The sequence below is a fragment of the Dermochelys coriacea genome, chromosome 6, assembly GCF_009764565.3.
Source record: "Dermochelys coriacea isolate rDerCor1 chromosome 6, rDerCor1.pri.v4, whole genome shotgun sequence".
In the NCBI taxonomy this organism is placed as follows: Eukaryota; Metazoa; Chordata; order Testudines; family Dermochelyidae; genus Dermochelys; species Dermochelys coriacea.
The window spans coordinates 67,385,969-67,404,408 of record NC_050073.1 but is presented as its reverse complement, the minus strand read 5'-3'; the positions used below and the strand labels follow the sequence as shown (position 1 = coordinate 67,404,408).

The 18,440-nt window shown below is 45.3% G+C and overlaps 1 protein-coding gene across 7 annotated transcripts; it reads left to right on the top strand.

The window, feature by feature from the left end:
- Positions 1-105: 105 nt before the first annotated feature.
- Positions 106-17,203, top strand: ZFYVE19 (zinc finger FYVE-type containing 19). Of its 7 annotated transcripts, none has more exons than XM_043517373.1 (12): positions 106-239; positions 952-1,272; positions 2,328-2,449; positions 4,183-4,236; positions 4,755-4,915; positions 5,995-6,140; positions 9,256-9,367; positions 10,094-10,303; positions 10,940-11,019; positions 11,654-11,764; positions 14,054-14,217; positions 16,604-17,203. In XM_043517373.1, the coding sequence occupies exons 2-12, from the start codon at positions 1,219-1,221 to the stop codon at positions 16,674-16,676; spliced, it is 1,287 nt and encodes a 428-aa protein (XP_043373308.1). In that variant the 5' UTR covers positions 106-239; positions 952-1,218; the 3' UTR covers positions 16,677-17,203. The 7 variants fall into 7 exon arrangements, with proteins under 7 accessions (XP_043373308.1, XP_043373306.1, XP_043373311.1 ...); XM_038408022.2 differs by having other exon boundaries at positions 137-403; XM_043517372.1 differs by having other exon boundaries at positions 137-627; positions 778-1,272.
- Positions 17,204-18,440: the final 1,237 nt, after the last annotated feature.

Genomic DNA, 18,440 nt, shown 5'->3' with positions numbered 1-18,440 from the left:
CCACAATGCCTCGCGCGGCCCACAGCCCACCGGGAAGGTCTCGCTCTGGCCAACCGGCAAAATCACTGCTCCCGGCAGGCTCTGCGCATTGTCTTGGGAAGTGTTGTTTTTTATAGTTCTGCGGCAGGGGGTCGGACGGGGTGGAAGGACTACAACTTCCATCGCGCTCTGCGCTGCCGGGGCGGCCTTCTTGGCTGTCTCGAGTGTTGGTGGGATGTGGGCAGCAAAGTTTCCTAGCCGTAAGCTGCAGCGGGGGTATTAACCCCTTCCGCAAGAGTCGGTGATGCGAAGGGCGCGGGCTCAATAGGTGTAAAGCCTTGTGGCTTGGGAGCCGTGCACTGAGTCGAGTGGGGTGTGCACTGACGCAGCCTCTGAGTCCAGACTCTCGCTGGGATTACTGTTGGTACGCTATGGGTACAGTACTGCAGCTTTCCGGGGGCACCTGATTTAGATTGGGAGCTTCTGGGACCTGGGATTTTTGTCATTTTGTGTGTTTGTATGTTGTGGAGCACTTCGTGCGGCCAAATACATGATAGTTTTATGGCAACGTATGTTAAAACAGGAATTAAATCTCTGTTTTGGAGAAGTGGTATCCTAAGTACACAAACTTGTACAATACAAAGACAGGTTTCAGAGTAGCAGCCGTGTTAGTCTGTATCTGCAAAAAGAGAAGGAGGACTTGTGGCACCTTAGAGACTAACAAATTTATTAGAGCATAAGCTTTCGTGAGCTACAGCTCACTTCATCGGATGCATTTACATCCAAATACAATGACAGTAGATGTTGTTATTGCTAATGGGCTTTGCAGAACATGGTGTGTTAGACTGGCAGTGATTTGGAGGAGATCGAGAGCACTTGGTGTGTCTTGTCCTTGCTTTGAGCTGTCAGAACATAGTCGTGTAAGAGAACAGCAAATGTTATTTATTGTTAACAATAATGCTTTCATTAAAGGGTTATCTGTAAAAGTTAAGCAAGGATCAGATCCTTTCTCCTCCTCTCTCTGCTGAAAGAATCTGGAACCATCATTTCTACAACCAGGCGTGCAGCAAGTAAACTCTGAAATGCCATAATTCATCATCTCCCCCAACACGCTCCTCCCTCTGAAGGAGAAGAATATTCAAGGACAGCTCCATTTGGACAAATAGACGGCTTCAGGGGATAAACTATTTCTTTTTGGTATATCTGTGAGAGAGTGAGCGTGCGTTTTCCATTAGCACTATGGATAGAAGGTGTTATGGCTGTGCATCCAAGTTTACCCTCTTCAGGAAAGAGGCAAGTCTCTCTTCAACACTGAATACAAGATCTGGCCCTAAAAAGCCAGTTGGGCAGGCCGCTGAGTGAGTTTCCTCATGGCAGTGTTTGATCAATGCCATCTGAAACTCCCAACAGTTTGAGGCTCCTCATATCAGAAATAGTAACCCCACTCTCTGCTTTACATTCTACAGTTCAAACCTGCTGAGCTTCCTTGGCTCTAAGCACATGTTTTTATGTGTGTCAGTGTCATTGTTTTCCATAATTGTATATTAATGACACAAGCACGTTAACCTCTCTGTGTTTAACACATGTAGGAATTGCTATAACACAGCAGTTCTGAAACTGTGGGTTGTGACCCTATTTTAATGGGGTTGCCAGGGCTCGTGTTAGACTTGCTGGGGCTTGGGGCCAAAGACAAAACCCGAGCCCCACCACCCGGGGCCAAAGCCCAACCCTCATCGTCCTGGGCGGCATGGGTTGGGCTTTGGCTTTGGCTTTGGCTTCAGCCCTGGGTGGTGGGGCTCAGGATACAGGCCCCCGTATCCTGAGCCCTTGGGCTTTGCCTTCCCCCAACCCGGGGCGGTGAGGCGGCGGGGCTCTAGCGGGCTCAGGCTTCAGTGCCCCCTCCTGGAGTCATGTAGTAATTTTGTTGTCAGAAGGGGGTTGTGGTGCAATGAAGTTTGAGAACCCCTGCTATAACAGTACAGACTTATGTTCCATGTCGTTCGATATTCTCCAGATACTTCAGAAAAAAGAGTGAGCCCCCTCACCCCCTTACTATACTAGGGGAGGAGATGGTATTCCTGACTCCAGCAGGTGATCAGCTTATGTCTGAAAGGCTGATATTCTTGCGTTGTTTAGTCTAGCTAGTGTAGCTGCAACTACTATTCTTATTCATACAAATACTTTAATTCTCTTTTTAAACTTACAAACTAGCACATATCATATCTCTGAAGTACTTTTGATGTGGAAGTTGCTCCTGCCTGGTGCATATGCAGAGAGATTCAGTGTATATTTCACAGAGTTGTTTCAGCCAGCCAGTGAAACCCTTGCACTTCCTTGTTTCTTCTCAGTGTGGGTGCAAGAACTGTGGGCGGGCATTCTGCTCAAGCTGCCTTGGATTCAGCGCCATTGTTCCCCGTTATGGGAATACTCTGCAGAAGGTGTGCAAGCAGTGTCATGGGGAGCTAACCAGGTAAGGTGGGAGACTTCAGCACAGTCTGTGTGTTTAAATACTCTGGGTTTTTTTGTTTCAGCCTCTGGTGTCACGGTGTAGATTTTGATCCACTTCCATTTTTATAACTCCACTTTACACAGCCACATATATGCTGTTCATAAACTGAAATGCCAAACTAGTCCTTTAGTGAGCTGTTACCATGTGGGTTTCAGTTCCAAGTATCCATACAACTGTATAGTACAGGGGTGGGCAAATTTTTGGCCCGAGGGCCACATCTGGGTATGGAAATTGTATGGCGGGCCATGAATGCTCACGAAATTGGGGTTGGGGTGCGGGAGGGGGTGAGGCTCTGGGTGGGCATGCGGGCTCCAGAGTGGGGCCAGAAATGAGGTGTTCAGGAGGCTCTGGGATGGGTCACAGGATGGGGGTGAGGCCTCTGGCAAGGGCTGCGGGCTCTGGGGTGGTGCTGGAGATGAGGGGTTTGGGGTGAGGAGGGTGCTCCGGGCTGGGACCAAGGAGTTTGGAGGGTGGGAGGGGGATCAGGGCTGGGGCAGGAGGTTGTGGTGCAGAGGGGAGGCTCAGGGGTGCAGGCTCTGGTGGCACTTACCTCAAGTGGCTCCTGGAAGCAGTGGCATGTCCCCCCTCTGGCTCCTATGCAGAGGCACAGCCAGGCGGCTCTGCTGCGTGCTGCCCTGTCCGCAGGCGCCACTCCTACAGCTCCCATTGGCCACGATTCCCAGCCAATGGGAGCTCCAGGGGCAGTGCTTGGGGTGGGGGCAGCGTGCAGAGCGCAGCCCCCTGGTCGCGCCTCCGCGTAGGAACTGGAAGGGGGACATGCTGCTGCTTCCGGGAGCCGCGCGGAGCAGCTCCCAAACCTGCTCCCCGGCAGGAGCACCGGAGTGGGACAAGCCCCAGACCGTGCTCCACAGCGGGAGTTCAAGGGCCGGATTAAAATGGCTGGGGGGCTGGATGCGGCCCGCGGGCCATAGTTTGCCCACCCCTGGTATAGTAGCTGAGCAGCTTGTTGATAAGATGATTGGAAGTGTTGTCACTAAATCAAAAAACAAACAAAAATAATCCACCTTCACTGTTTCAGAGGCCTAGATGCCATGTATAATCTGAAGATTTAAGGTTTGTGGGATTGATTTGGTTGTAACAAAAAATATTCACAGTCTTCCAGCTTTGAAAGCCTCAGATGCATAGGTGCAGGTGCATAGTTAAGCACGCAAATCAGGACATGCAGAGTTAAGATTAGTGCATAATCAGGTAACTCAATATGTTGTAATATATAATTATATAACTATTACATATAATTATAATATTTTGTATTCTATAACCATTTCTGTAATATATTATAATGTATAATCATTGTATAATACATTTTAAAACATTTGTTATATAATTTTGTATTTTGAAAGAGATGTAAGGCACATCTCTTTCCCAAGGCTTCCCACTGATTGTGAGCTAGGAGAACCCAGAGCCTTCGTCCCAGGTCTCTTTCCATTAGCTGTCTCTTTCTAACTGCAGGCTGCCTCAGAGAGTGTTGTGTGTGCTCCTCTTATTGTGGAATACTGATGACACATTTTAAACCAAGTGAATTTTTCCCAGGTACTATGGTAATGAGTGCCATAGCAATGTGCATCATAATTTCTCTAGGTTTGAAAGAGAGAGGATGTGTGGTTGTAGCTTTATCTGGACATCCGTCTCAGGTCTTTGTTTTACAGTGGGATGTTTATGTTTTTGCTTTCCAGAGGAGTGTCTCGGACTAGTACAGCTAGATGGTCTCCACCAGAGAACTACAAAAAGTGAGTTTTGCTAGTTAATCCAGCACATTTGAAACTTTAGGTGGATATTCTTTTGGTTCTTGGCTTGAGACTGCCAACAAGAAGGTGGGCTTGTGACATGGACACTTCTCTGCTTGGAACTGGACTGAGAACAGCAGCTCTTTCAGTAAGGTCACCAAACAGCCACCTGATGGTAATGACTTTTGGTTGCTATAGACCAAGGCTTAATTCAAACCTGTGATCTAGAACTGAAAGGTTCCATGTTTCATTACTAATCATCTAGTTTACTTTTTGACCATTTTATATTAGTGCTTCTGTGAGAGGAATGGTTTTCCTTAGTCCTTGGGAGGATCTCTGTTTCCCCAGACCCAAATCCATCCTAGCAAAGTCAGGAGCAAGAATAAAAGAGTTTTCCATATTCTGTCCTATATCATCTTTCCCTAAATAGCATGTTTGTAGAGGAGCTTGCAGAAGATGCCTTCATAATTCGTGTTCTAAGTGCCTGCTCCAAGTTATGCTTCTTTTTTCCCTTGTCACAGACGTGTAGCAGCTCTTGAGGCCAAGCAGAACCAGCCGATGAGTCCGCAGAAAGGCCCAGTGAAACCCCGAGGCCAGACAGGTTCCAAATATCAGGGGCTGTCAAAGGAGGATCGAGCTATTGCAGAGAGGCTGGAGAGGCTCAAGGAGGAAACGAAGCCCAGTGAGTTTCATAGTACGGTGTAAGCTTCCTGCATCTGAGCAGAGGTTCCGTTGCTGCTTATGAGCTGTACAAATAGCAAGGGTGGACTGCACACTCACAACAGTTGGTGCATTATAGACTAACCTCCAGACATGGAAATTGGTGGGAGAAAGCTGCCCATGGGAGCCAAGTCCTGCCCATGCTATCAGAGCAGTGGATACCTGGGCCCCATTCCCTGGGCTGCTGCTCTCCAGCGCACACATTTTGCTGCCCTGGACCTCTGCGTTTTCACTGGTTTGCATGGTTCAGTCCTTATCTTGTATGTCTTGACACAGTGAAATAAGCTGCTTGTTTACATCTGTCCTGGGCATGTCCCTGGGCACAGTAACGATAGGAACAAAGTGAAGCAGGGGACTGCACATGGTGCTGTTAGTGTGTGGCCAAACTTGTGCAGAAGTCACACATGGGAACGCTTTGACTGAAGTACTGGTTCCTGCCAAGAGCAATGCAGGACTCCATGGGACTACACTTTGCCCATTCCTGCTTCCAGGAACAAACAAAAGAAAGCTGATTTCAGCAGGCAGTTCTAGGATGCTCAAGTGGGAAATGGCAGCAATGGACTGTCTGGCTCCAAAGTGGGAGGTGGAACATGCATTTCACTTTCACTCCTCTAGTTAGGTTGGTGCCACAAACTTTATGGCTGGGAGATGTACAGGGGAGGAGGCAGTGGCTAGAATTAAGTGGTGGATGATAGCATTAGACCAGTGCCCTAATCATTTCAAGGTACATGAATCACACAGAAGCAGAACTCTTGTACGTGGACATAGTAACTGAGTCACATTGCAGTTTTTATTAGGGTCCCATGGAGGAGACACCCTTTTTGGAAGAACACATTACAGCAATCAAGAAAGTTTTAAGCAAACCACAGGGGATATTAGTCATGGCTCTGGCCAGTTATCCCTGGCTGTGATCAATGAAATGAGAGAGGCTTTGCTTAGCTGTTCAGGTCCCCATTCTCGAAAGACAAATATGTTCCAAGACACTAAAACTATAAAAGCCACTTGTTTGCTGTAAACAAACAGAGTTGGTTTGAATTGCAGAGTCCATCCCATCTCAAGCTGAGATAGAATCAAGGCTTGCAGCACTGAAGGATAACCCCAGCAAACCCATTCCATCCACACAGGAAATGGAAGACCGTCTGGCTGCCCTGCAGGGAAGAGCTCTTCCAACTAAAACTCCCAGACCGGTAAGATCCCCTGGCCCCCTTATGTCAGTTCTTGGGTTTCTCTGTCTGAGGTCTTCCAGCAGTTGTAGTGTCCCAAAAGATTTCAGAGGCATAAGAGGCCCTTCCTCCTGCTTCATTGATTCACATCCACCTTGCTGCTCCAGAAATATGCTCATTAGCTCCCAGCTTGTAGTATAAGAGTCCATTGTCATGCTCCAGAATTGAACTAAGGGCATGTGTTCTTCAGCTTGATGAGGACTCAGAGATGGTGGGCCATTTGTGGTACTGTCTCACAACTGATTGTTAGTTTAGTTGAGAAAGGAGCTTCCCTCTCTGAGATTCAGGTGAGACTTTAACGGTTAGGCTGCTAGTTGTTTTATGTGGGTGGACCTGGCTTGAGGGGGAGCACTGTCTGGAGGTTAGAACCTGGCACTGGGAGTCAAGAGTCCAGGATTCTAGTCCCAACTCTGCCATCAGCTTGCTTTGTAACTTTGAGAAGAAATGTGTGGCCTGATTTTCAGAAGTGCTGAGAACACACATCTCCCATCGAAGTCAATGGGATCTGAGGGTGCTCCCCACCTCTGAATATCGAGCTATTAACCTCTCTCTGCTGTAGTTTTTCCATCTATGAAAAAAAGTGATAATGCTTGCCTACTTCTGAAGGTTGATGTGATGTTCAATAGTGCTTTTAGATTCTTGCTTGAAAGCTGCTATATCAGCTCAAGGCATTCTTATTGAATAATGAAGCAATCGAATGGCAACTTAAAAAAACAGATTAATAATAACTAATTTGGAGTGAGACAGGAAAAAATTTCCTCTTGAACCGTGGTAAATACGAGACTATGCTAGAAGTTCACTTGTCAAAAGAAAACTTTTATGAACTGATCAATGAAGATAAAACATGGCTTCTTGTAGAGAGATGTCAGAAATGCCTTCCAAGAGTATGGCACAGCATCCCAAACAATGAATAGAGTGCCAAATGTTTAAAACAATATTTACATTGAGACACAGCTGGGTCACATTTAACCAGAGGAGGGATAGCTCAGTGGTTTGAGCATTGGCTTGCTAAACCCAGGGTTGTGAGTTCAATCCTTGACGGGGCCATTTAGGGATTTGGGGCAAAAAATTGGGGATTGGTCCTGCTTTGAGCAGGGGGTTGGACTAGATGATCTCCTGAGGTCCCTTCCAACCCTGATATTCTATGATTCTACAGAACCCCAAATTTAGGTGGTGGTCGTTTGTATGTTAAAAAACAAAACAAAACACTTTTTTCCAAAACTGAAGATGGAAATTTTTGCAAATGTCCTAAACTTTAAAAAAAAAAAAGTGCTCCTCTACAATATTGACAACTCAAATGTTGTAGCCTAGTGGTAGGAGACACAAACTTGAAAGTGAAACTGAGCAGGAATTAAAGTGAAACTGGTTAGCATTCATCGCAACTTTCATTGCATACTAGAGAAATGTGAAATAGATTAACAACGTCAAGTGTTGTTTAAAACATAAATGTGGATGTTTTTAAAAAAAACAACAAAAAAAAACAAAAAAAACCTTATTTTTAACTGTACAGGTTCCCCTTAATGATCCATATAAAATGTACTGGACTATTTCATATATATCCATATAAAATGTACTGGACTATAGTGTATTTACATTTTACGGCCAAGATTTTTTTAAAAATTGGTACTAAGTTTAGGCTCCTAAGTCCATAACTAGTTGTAAGTGGCCTGATTTTCAAAGCTATCTGTTTATCTTTGTCACTGCAGTTTCTTTAATGTATTTATCCTCACAGCACCCCTGGGAGGTAGGGAAGTGTGATTATCCCCATTTTACAGGGGAAACAAAGGCTCAGAGAGATTAAAGGCTTGTCTACACATAAACCACAAAGGCAGTACAGCTTTTCCACCGCAACACTTCAATGTAGACCAGAGATGGGCAAACTATGGCCCGCGGGCCACTTCCATCGTGTGGGACTGTCCTGTCCGTCCCCTGAGCTCCCGGCTGGGGAGGCTAGCCCCAGCCCCTCCCCCACTGTTCCCCCTCACCCGTAGCCATGCGGCAGCACAGCTTGCACCTGCCCACCTCCCAGGCTTTCCAATAAGCCTGTCCTGCTGCTCTGAGTGGCATAGTAAGGGGGTGGGGAGCGGGGGTGTTGGATAAGGGGCAGGAGGTCTCGGGAGGCAGTCAGGGGATGGGGCAGTTGGATGGAGTGGAGGTTTGGGGGGGGGAGGGGTGGTCAGGAGACAGGGAGCGAGGGGGTTGGATAGGGGGTGGGAGTCCGGGGGGGCAGGGATTGGGGTGTTGGGTAGGGGGTGCAGTTAGCGGCGGAGGGTCCCAGGAGAGGGCGGTCAGGGGACAAGAAGCAGGGTGGGTTGGATGGGTTGGGGGTTCTGAAGGGGGCAGTCAGGGGGCGGGAAGTGGGAGGGGTTGGATAGGGGGTGGGGGCCAGGCTGTTTGCAGATGCAAAGCTTTCCCTACCCGGCCCTCCATACCATTTTGCAACCCCGATGTGGCCCTCGGGCCACAAAGATTGCCCACCCCTGATGTAGACACTACCTACGCTGACAAGAGGGATTCTCCTTTTGGCATAGGTAATCCAGCTCTGTGAGAAATGGTAGCTAGGTTGATGGAAGAATTATTCTATCAGCCTAGCGCTGTCTATACTGGGATTTAGTTGCTGATTTTTCAAGTTAGGGTCCTAGTCACTTTTTCTCCTTTTTCAAAACAATTTCCACTGACTTATATGGGACCAGCTGCATGGTTGCCCAACAATTGTGAAAATTGGTCCTCTTATTCTGGTGCCTAAATGTCAGGTCCAGTGTCACAGTAAAATCTGTATCAGAGCGGAGACTAGATCGCATCAGTTCCTGGCTCCCAGTTCTGTGCTTGGATTAGCCGGTTGACTTCAATAGAAGCTGTGCAAGCTCAACATCTCTGAAAATCAGGCCCAAAGCATGTCAAGTTGGGCACCCAAAAATTGAGGCACCTGGCATTACTGGACGCTTTTGGAAATGTTGGTCCTAATTAGGATAGTCTCATAATAGGTTACACAATTTTTCAGATTTTTCAATTTGTCTCCTTCCATCACCTGTTTAACACTCTCCTACAGCTTTCTCCAATGCGCCCTCTCTTTTTCCAGGTGCACCAGCCCCCTGATACCAGAACCCAAGTCCAAAAGTCTGATGACCTGTTGACCCAGCTGGCTGAGGAAGTTGCCATTGATGAGAGTTCTAGTCCAGTCCAGCCTCAAGGTATCTGTTATCATTGGCCTCAAACAGTTTTTCTTAAGGACACTACATACACCATGATGTGTTTTTATAATGAGAAGGAAGCAGGTACCTCCCAAACCACCAGGCTTAAGTGTGTCAAGTATCCTGCCTTATCCCTACCTCCCCCTTACCAACACACAATGTTGACCAAGGGCAGCAAACCAGACCTATGTTGATTTGTCATTGTCTCAGCCCGTGTGGTTGTTTCCCCTTTCAATGGTAATATTGTTGGATTATTTTTCTCTCTTTTTTTTTTTTTTTTTTATGGTAGCCCAGTCTGGGGAGGAACAATTTTTAGAATTTTCAGTCCTTCCATGTTCTATTAGATGGTTCACAGGGTAGTAGTCAAGATCTTGGGACACTAGTCTGGCCAGAGCCATGCCCAACATCCCCTGTGGTTTGCTTAAAACTCTCTTGATTGCTGTAATGTGTTCTTCTCAATAGGGGGTGTCTTCCATGGGACCCCAATAAAAACTGCACTGTGACTTAGTTACTATGTTCACATACAAGGGTCCTGCTATTGTGTGACTCATGTATCTTGAAACTCATCAGTAATTTTAGCTATGGAAAAGAGAGAGCTGTGCAGTAGAACAGCAGACTTCTCCACAGGATGAGACAAAAGTTCTGTTACTCTTAGCCCATTCTTTTAATGGCATGCGCTATGCCTGGAGGTGGTTGCCATTGTAACACCTACATGCTCTTTTCCAGCTGTTAATATCCAGACCCTGAATGATCTCAATCGGAGAAATCAGAGTGGCATCAGCACTGCTGATCTGGACCCAAAACAGCTGGAGGAGGAGAAGAATAAACTTCTGGCAGAGGCTGCTGCTGAGCTGAGGGAGGAGAACACTAGGGAGGAGAAAATCCTAGAAGTTGCAAAGAAACTGGCAGCACTCAAAGGCCAGGACCCCGAGAAAGGTGAGTAATAGGAAGAAACACTAGCTTGTGCTGAAGAAGAACAGGACGGTATTAGCTTGGTGGTAGTGTCTCTTTGTCTTGTTGGGAGAAGTTGGTGCCTTTACATGAAGATTAACCTCCATTTAGCAATGGGAAGAAGTTACAGCTGGAGGGAATCACATCTCTATTGGAAATGGACAGTCCCTTCATGGCAGGATTTGGAGTCCAGCTGTTAAGCTGTATGGAGTAGTCCAGGATTATGAAAGCTAGGGGTTGAGGCCATGGGTGAAGCTGTGTGGATTAACTCCCTTTGCCCCATACCCAGCCTACAGCTAATTCCAATGTGCCAAGACTTGTTTAATTATGCCCCTTTAAATGCATTTTTTTCTTTCCTCCACCCCCAACTTTTAAAAATTTGAAAGAAAACGTTATCTCCCTTACACACAGACCCATCCCAAAAGGAGATGCCAGTGTGTGTTCCCTTTAGTGTTCCATCTGCTTTGCAAAAAAAACAGTACCGGGTCGAGGGTTGTGATGCAAGATCAAATTCAACTCCCCATGCCGAGCACAGACAGCGTCCCTTGAGATGTGAAATGGCAACAGGTGCTATTCAAATGTAGCTCACTGTAGCCTCATAACCTTCCACTCCTCTTGCAGTGACTCTGGAAGACTATAAGCTCCCTGACAGTGACGAGGAGCTGACGGAGGAAGAAGCCATTCAGCGAGTCCTAAAACAGGTCAGGAACTGCTGTTGGAACTCCGCTCGCTTTCCTTTTTAAACAATCTTAGCATTTTTGTTCCTTATTCAGTGTGCAATGACCCTGTTGTTTGTTCCTGGGCCAGGGTCTTGCTCTCTCAGATCTTTCACATCTAAAACTAACTCCTCCTCAAAGTGGTTAGCAGAGCAGTTCTGTAGCCCAGCTGGCTAAGGTTGCAGACTATGTTCTGTCATTGTGTGCATCTGACTTGCCCTTTCTTGGTTCCTTCCTGTGTGGATATGCGACTTACCTGTCTCAAGAGCCCCATGTATCTCTGGAGTTTGCCACAGAATGTAGGTCCTGCTAGCTGTGGAGTACGCAGGCCCTTGCCAGCCTCTTGTGTTTTTCTCTTTCATGCACACATTTTCTATCTCTCTCTCTTTCCCCTTTCTCTCTTGATTGCTACTCATCTGATGTCCCTGCCCCTAGCAGGAGATGATAGTGCAGCTCACTTTATAAAGGCAGTTCTCCCTCCCTGTAGACCTCTTAACTATAACATTTGGGCATCTCTAGAGAGTTTTGAGATTAAGGGAGGGGAAAGAAGTTTTGCTCCAGGAGAGAGGCTCACATAGGAGTTTGAAGCAAAAGACTTCTTGCTTTCTTTTGTTCCCAGCTCACTGAGGAAGCAGCTCTGGATGAAGCAAGCGGCTTCAACATCCCTGCTGATCAGGCCACCCACCCAGCAACCTCACAGCAGAACACACCCAAGAAAGCAAAGCTAAAGGTCTGTGAGCCAGTCAAACCCTCTTGAAATGACCTGTTCCAGTTCCTGATACAACACAGCTCAGTGTAACGCAAATCTCAGTCCTGCTCTGAGGCTCCCTTACAATGGTATGTACTATACTGGAAGTTCCCAAAACCGGAGCATGGCAAAGAGCTACCAACCAGCTTTCCCTAGATTGGTGGATGAGGAGGTGAATGTCTCAACTGGCTTTTCCAAGGCCAGCCAACACTGACTGTACTTTGCGTCTCCCCTCTGCTGGCCAGCTTTAACAGGGCTCTCTATCTGGAGTATGGCTCCCTGAAAACCAGCCATCTGCAGGACTGGATGGCACCCTCTGCAATCAGAGGACCTGGTTGGCATATAGCCAGCGGGGAAGATACAAGAGAAGGGATTCCTAACCCACCAGTGTAATTACACAGAACATAAACTACAGTCTACTACTAGAGAGCCTGATCCTGCACTGCTGAGGTCAATGGGAGCTTTTCCACTGGCTCCAATGGGTGTAGGATCAGGTCTGTAGAGAGCAGTAGTAATCAAGTAGCTCTTCTAATGTCAGTGGAGAGAATTAGTAAAAGGATGCCATATATTCATGGCTATTCCAGCCTGTAGCATACCAGCATGCAACGCTCTCTGTTACATGTCAGAAGAAGGAAATGAATCTGTGATCTCCATGTATCTGAAGTATCCGTCCTCAGTGGGAAAACGTCTTTTAATTCTAGAAGTGATCAATGTGTTAGTGTTCAAGCTTTGTTACCCTGACCTTTCGCGATCATTAGTGTGAATATAATATATTATTATAAAAACAAACTTATGATTAGAGCTGGGACAATTTTTTTTGACCAAAAGATTTTGCAGATTTGTCTCATGTGCCAAAAGGTTTTGGTTGTGGAAAAAAGAAACTCTCAGAAAACTGAAAAGTTTAGTTTTCTGACACTTTCAAAATGAAATGGTTTGATTGGTTTTTTTTATTCAAAATAACTTTTTCATTAGAAATTTCCTTTAATATTATTTTAAAAAAAATAAAAACCTTAATCCTCTAAATCTAAACCAAAGTTTTTGTTTCAGGTAAAATGAAACATTTCATTCAACGTGAAACAAGATTGTTTTCAACTTTTTGGTTTTGTTAAAATGTTCAAAAGAATTTCGCTTTGGATCAAGCTGATCCAAATGTTTTTTTTTAATTGTAACTGCCACCAAATGGAAAAATCAGTTATTCACCCATCTCTATTTATTGTTTTGCTGGAAACTGTTTTTGCAATCTTTGAAGAATGTTCTGACACTTTCTCCAAATAGATATGTGGCTTCCGGACTGCTAAGATTCTCCCTATGGCTGTTTTTCACCATAAAAGAGTCAAGGCAGGTGAGGTAATATCTTTTATCGAACTAACTTCTGTTGGTTAAAGAGAGAAGCTTTCAAGCTCCCCAGAGCTCCTCTTCAGGTCTTTCTCACCAACAGAAGTTGGTCCAATAAAAGACATTACCTCATCCACCTTGTCTCTCTCATATCCTGGGAACAACATGGCTACAACAATACGGTTATCACCGCAAGGGCAGTATAAATCTAAGGAGACCAATGGTCTTGTAGTTAAGGCATTGCACTTGGGAGATTTTGAGTTTCCATTCCGAGCGCTACCACAGAATTTCTCTGTGACACTGGGCAAGTCACAGAGCCTCTCTCTGTCTCAATTCCCCATCTACAAAGTGGAGAGAGAGTAATACTTCCTTTCCCCCACCCCTTGTCTGTCTGGACTGTTTAGATTGTAAGCTCTTTGCAACAGGGATTGTCTCTTCTTGCCTGAACAGTGCCTTGCCCAGTGAGATCCTGGCTGGGGCCTCTAAATATTGCCATTTGCCACAACAAAGATAATAACTGTAGGTGGATGTTGTTGGTGACATCAAACAAGTAGGAGAAGCTAGCTGCCTATCACGAAGATAAAAGCATATGCAATCTGGGTGGGAGTATTTATTTTTTAGTTAGAGAATTAGATAAATGCATGTGAAAACAAGTGCTTGGACTCCAGGAAAGCTTGCTGTGCAGAGTTTGGTGTCTGCAAAGGTTTGACACCCTTGATGTAAAGACACTGAAGTAGTATATATGTAATTGTGACCAGCATATATTAGAATGTAAGTACTGTATGTCTCTGTTCTGGACAGAATCACAATGTAAAAACCCTTCCCAGTTGCTATCCCAGGTGAGACGATCCTCACCCAGCATAGTTCAGTCTAATTCTCCTAAATTATCCCAATTTGACCCCTGATTTTTATTTATCTGATTTATTCCGGTACTAGATCCAAGCTCCAACTGCCACAGCTAGTGCTAAGAAACCCAGCCCAATTGCTAAGGCAGAAGACGGTGATGATGAGGAGTTACCATGGTGTTGTATCTGCAACGAAAATGCCACATTGCGCTGCCATGACTGTGATGATGATCTCTATTGCCAGCGATGCTTCCGGTAACAGCGATAACGCCTTTTGGCAAGAGATACCCATCAAGATGAAACCTAGTTCTCCGTGCCAAGTTAGAATAACAGAAGGGTAGGACTAGAAGGGACCTCAAGAGTTCATCTAGTCCAGTCCCCTGCACTCATGACAGGACTAAGTATTATCTAGACCATTTCTGACAGGTGTTTGTCTAACCTGCTCTTAAAACTCCAATGACTGAGATTCCACAACCTCCCTAGGCAATTTATTCCAGTGCTTACCCACCCTGACAGTTAATTTTACCTCATGTCCAACCTAAACTGCCCTTGCTGCAATTTAAGGCTCATTGCTTCTTGTCCTGTCCTCGGAGCTTAAGGAGAACAATTTTTCTCCCTCGTAACAACCTTTTATGTTGCATGGTTTAGTATGTGTTTCTTCCACTAAATGGAAGAACCCCTAAGAGAAGGAGAAATTTGAGAAGTTCAAGAGTCAGAAGGTTATTTCGGCCTTTCAAGATATAGTTTTATAGCACGATTAGCTAACACTAGCTAGCATGGAAGTACAAGCACTATCCTCATGCTTCAGGGCATAAACTGGGATCAAGAAAAAATGTTCCTTTTGTACTATAGTATAGTGTATAGTGTATAGTATACACTCTAGGTGTATCATGGTGAGGATGTTGTGCCTTTTTTTGGAGCATGTTACACTAGCCACTATTGAAGACAAGGTGCGCGAGACCATTGTTCAGGTTTGGCAATTCCTGTGGTTTAAGGATAACGAAGGATCGGTCAGAACAGATTGTCACTGGCAGAGAGATCAGCTAGGAGGAAAGTGTGGGATCTATGAGGATAGAACCATGGCCTTAGACCATGGGAAATTTCTTTTTTTTTTTTTTTTTTTTTTTTTTTTTAATCTGGTGGTTCCTGAAGCACTTGAAATTGGAGAGTCTCTACATTTTATGTACCAAAAGCTGCTAACTCTGTCGAGCAATGCAGTAGTTGCAATTTTAACTTTTAAACACCTAAGGCAGGGGTGGCCAACCTGAGCCTGAGAAGGAGCCAGAATTTAACAATGTACATTGCCAAAGAGCCACAGTAATAAGTCAGCGGCCCCCTCCATCAGCTCCACCCCCCCACACCCAGCACCTCCCACCCACCGGCGGTCCCACTGATCAGTGCCTCCCCCTCTCTCCCTGCACATCCTGATCAGCTGTTTTGTGATGTGCAGGAGGCTCTGGGGCGGATGGGGGAGGAGCAAGGTCATAGCAGGCTCAGGAGAGGGGGTGGGTAGGGGTGGAGTGGAGGCAGGGCCTGTGGCAGAGCCAGGGATTGAGCAGTGAGCACCCCCCGGCACACGGGGAAGTTGGCACCTGTAGCTCCAGCCCCGGAGTTGGTGCCTATATAAGGAGCTGCATGTTAACTTCTGAAGAGCTGCAGGTGGCTCCGGAGCCACAGGTTGGCCACCCCTGACCTAAGGCTTTTGCATTCTGGCAGCATGTTATAAATCTCTGGTTTAAGAAGCTATTTCCCTTCAGTGCAAGTCTGTTCTGTCTGGGCTTCTAATTTATTTTCATCATTATTTCTCTTTCTAAAGCACTGGAGTTGCTTGATTTCCAAGGATAGTGTTGAATGGACAGTGACTAACTTGAAGTGTGAAACAGAAACCAGATGGTAGATTGAGATGATCTCTGATGTTCATTCTGTCATTTCATGGCCTGTTGGTGATTCTGCAGAGACCAGTGCAATGGAGGGGGCAGTGAGAGAGAATATATTAAAATAATAAGGACATGCCTAACTGGTAATGCTAAATAAGTTTAAGGAAAAACAGCCAGATAACAGAGCTGTAAGAGGCAGAGATGAGAAAAGCAGCAGAATGGCAGGGTATTAAATTAAGTCAGCTGTACACTGAAGATCAGGGTTTGTGTCTTCAGTCAATAAATAATCCTACCTGCCTGAAAATGAGCAGAATTTAATTGAGCAGGGATTTTGCCCTCTGCATTTCATTTGCAGTGCCATATGCAACAGATTATAATCACAGCTCTTATTACATGCCTCTTACCCATTGTCCTGAGAATGTATCACTAATTACATGAACATTTCAGAGAGCCTTTGTCATTTCTCTCTCTCGAAGTCAGAGGACAGAATGAAGTTTTCTGAATTAGCAGGCAATCTTCCTCTCTCTATAAAGAACTTTCCAGGGCAATGTTAAAAAAAAAAAAAAAAAACCCTCAGCTGTCAGTCTTGATACAGCCAATGGTGGCCCAAGGGAGAACTCCTCGGTTAGTCAAATGTGTCAGTGGGGATTGTCTTTTGATTGCATTAGTTGGATGAGGCTCTGTGCAGCTGCTACTGCTGGGAAGGCCAGTCTGCACAACCTACCATCACAAAACGCCATCTTCAATTCTTGTTTGCCTTTCAGGGAAGGCCATGATGAGCTTGACCGGAAGGAGCACCACACATCTAGCTATCATCCTCCTCGTAAGCAGAAATGAGTCCATGAGCTGTGGAAAGGGAAGAAGATGGAAAATGGAGATACAGAGGGAGTTGTCAAGATGGGAAGAGTTCAGGCAGACATGCACTTGCTACCAAAACAGAGGATCTCTCGAACAATTCGAGGAACCTCTGTAATTCCAAAGAAGCTTGGCGAAAATGTGACTCCCTTCCCCAAACATAGCCAGGGAAATATGGCTGGGAGTGAAGTATACGCTCTGCATACATGAGAGTTTAAATCAGTGGAACATTAGAAAATGGATGAATTGGTATAAATGTAAATAGCATGAGTTTAAACCAGGGGGCATTTGGAGGATGGTAAAGCCAGGGAAAGAGCTTGAATATAAGCCACTGTGAGGCTGTGTGATGAATAATTTCCTGCTTTTGCTAATAATTTACACATTTTGTTCAAAAAAGATGACAAGGCAAGTTAAATTAAGAAAAGATAAAATTCTTCATGGCTTGATCAGATATGTGATAAGAATCTCTGAAGTGTAATAAAGGAACGTGTGTAGGGAAATCTCTTGAATTTTCAGAAATTGTCTTACAGGGTGTCATCCTGCAGTCGTGCCCTATGACCCCAGTTCTAATGCCAGATGGATCAAAAAATTAAGTGAAAGGCCTTGCTGTTTTTTGACATACTCTGCCTCAATTTGAGAGGCCATGAGCTGACCTAAAACTGTAGTGTAGCATTTCTGGGGGCCTGCTAAACAGCAGCTGTGTTCCACCACAGTAGCAGCTGCATTTTATTGGTGGATGATGTCATTCCTGTATCTGAAAAACATTCTGTAGTCCTTTAGGATGAAAGGTGCTTTGTAAATGTAAAATACTAATAATGAGCTGAATTCTGTTGTCAAATAGGTGTGTGAGAATTCTGTTGAAGTCAATGGGAGTTGCACACACTTGTCTGAGAGCAGAATTTGGCCTGATACAATTATTAGAATCTCTGGTAAACTAAAGATACTACCCCCTGCTATCTCCACTGCCCCCACATATTTCTTTTCCTATGAATGAATACGTTAAATGGAGCTCTATTCCTGCCCATCTCTGGTGCCTGTTTTGGTGCATGTCACAGATCCCTAAGACCAAAGTTGTTGGGGTCATGCACTGACCTGGCAAAATTCACTCTCTAATATGGTTCTGAGTAAGCCATCAGTGGCTGAGGTGCTGTTTATATTAATAGTGGCAGGGCCTAACTCCTTAGTACAGAGCTTTGGGATAGCTGAATAGGAAAGGTACTGGATTATTATGATGTAATGCTGACAAAAAGCCCAGCACTCACAAGATGATAATAATAGACAGTTCCTGGTCTGAGGAGATTACAGTCTAAAAGATGAAACCAAGATTCATGTCTGTGTTTTACTGTGTAGGAGTGAGAGCCATTTCATAATTATTGGACTGGAATGATTACTCAGATACCTAACCACCCACACTTACAGAAAGTGTCTGCCTTGTTCCCTTTGTGGCTCAGTATTTTCAGGGGGAGAGGGGAGTAACTGCTGTTCAAATGTCTGCTGTCTGTTTGATTTTTTTTTAAGAGGCTTCTCTGTGTGGTATTTGTCCAAACTGCTCCGGCAGTAAATCTTAAGCCTGACTCCCCTCCAGACATTCAGACTATGTGCATTCAATTCTTTGCTTCACAGCTACTTCTCTTAAACACCTCACCCTGACCTGTGGGTTATTTATGCCTAGGTGAGTCTCTGCACCGTCCTCTTGAACTTCCTGGCTTCTTCAGCCACAGTTGAACTTGTAGCTATTTATACAGT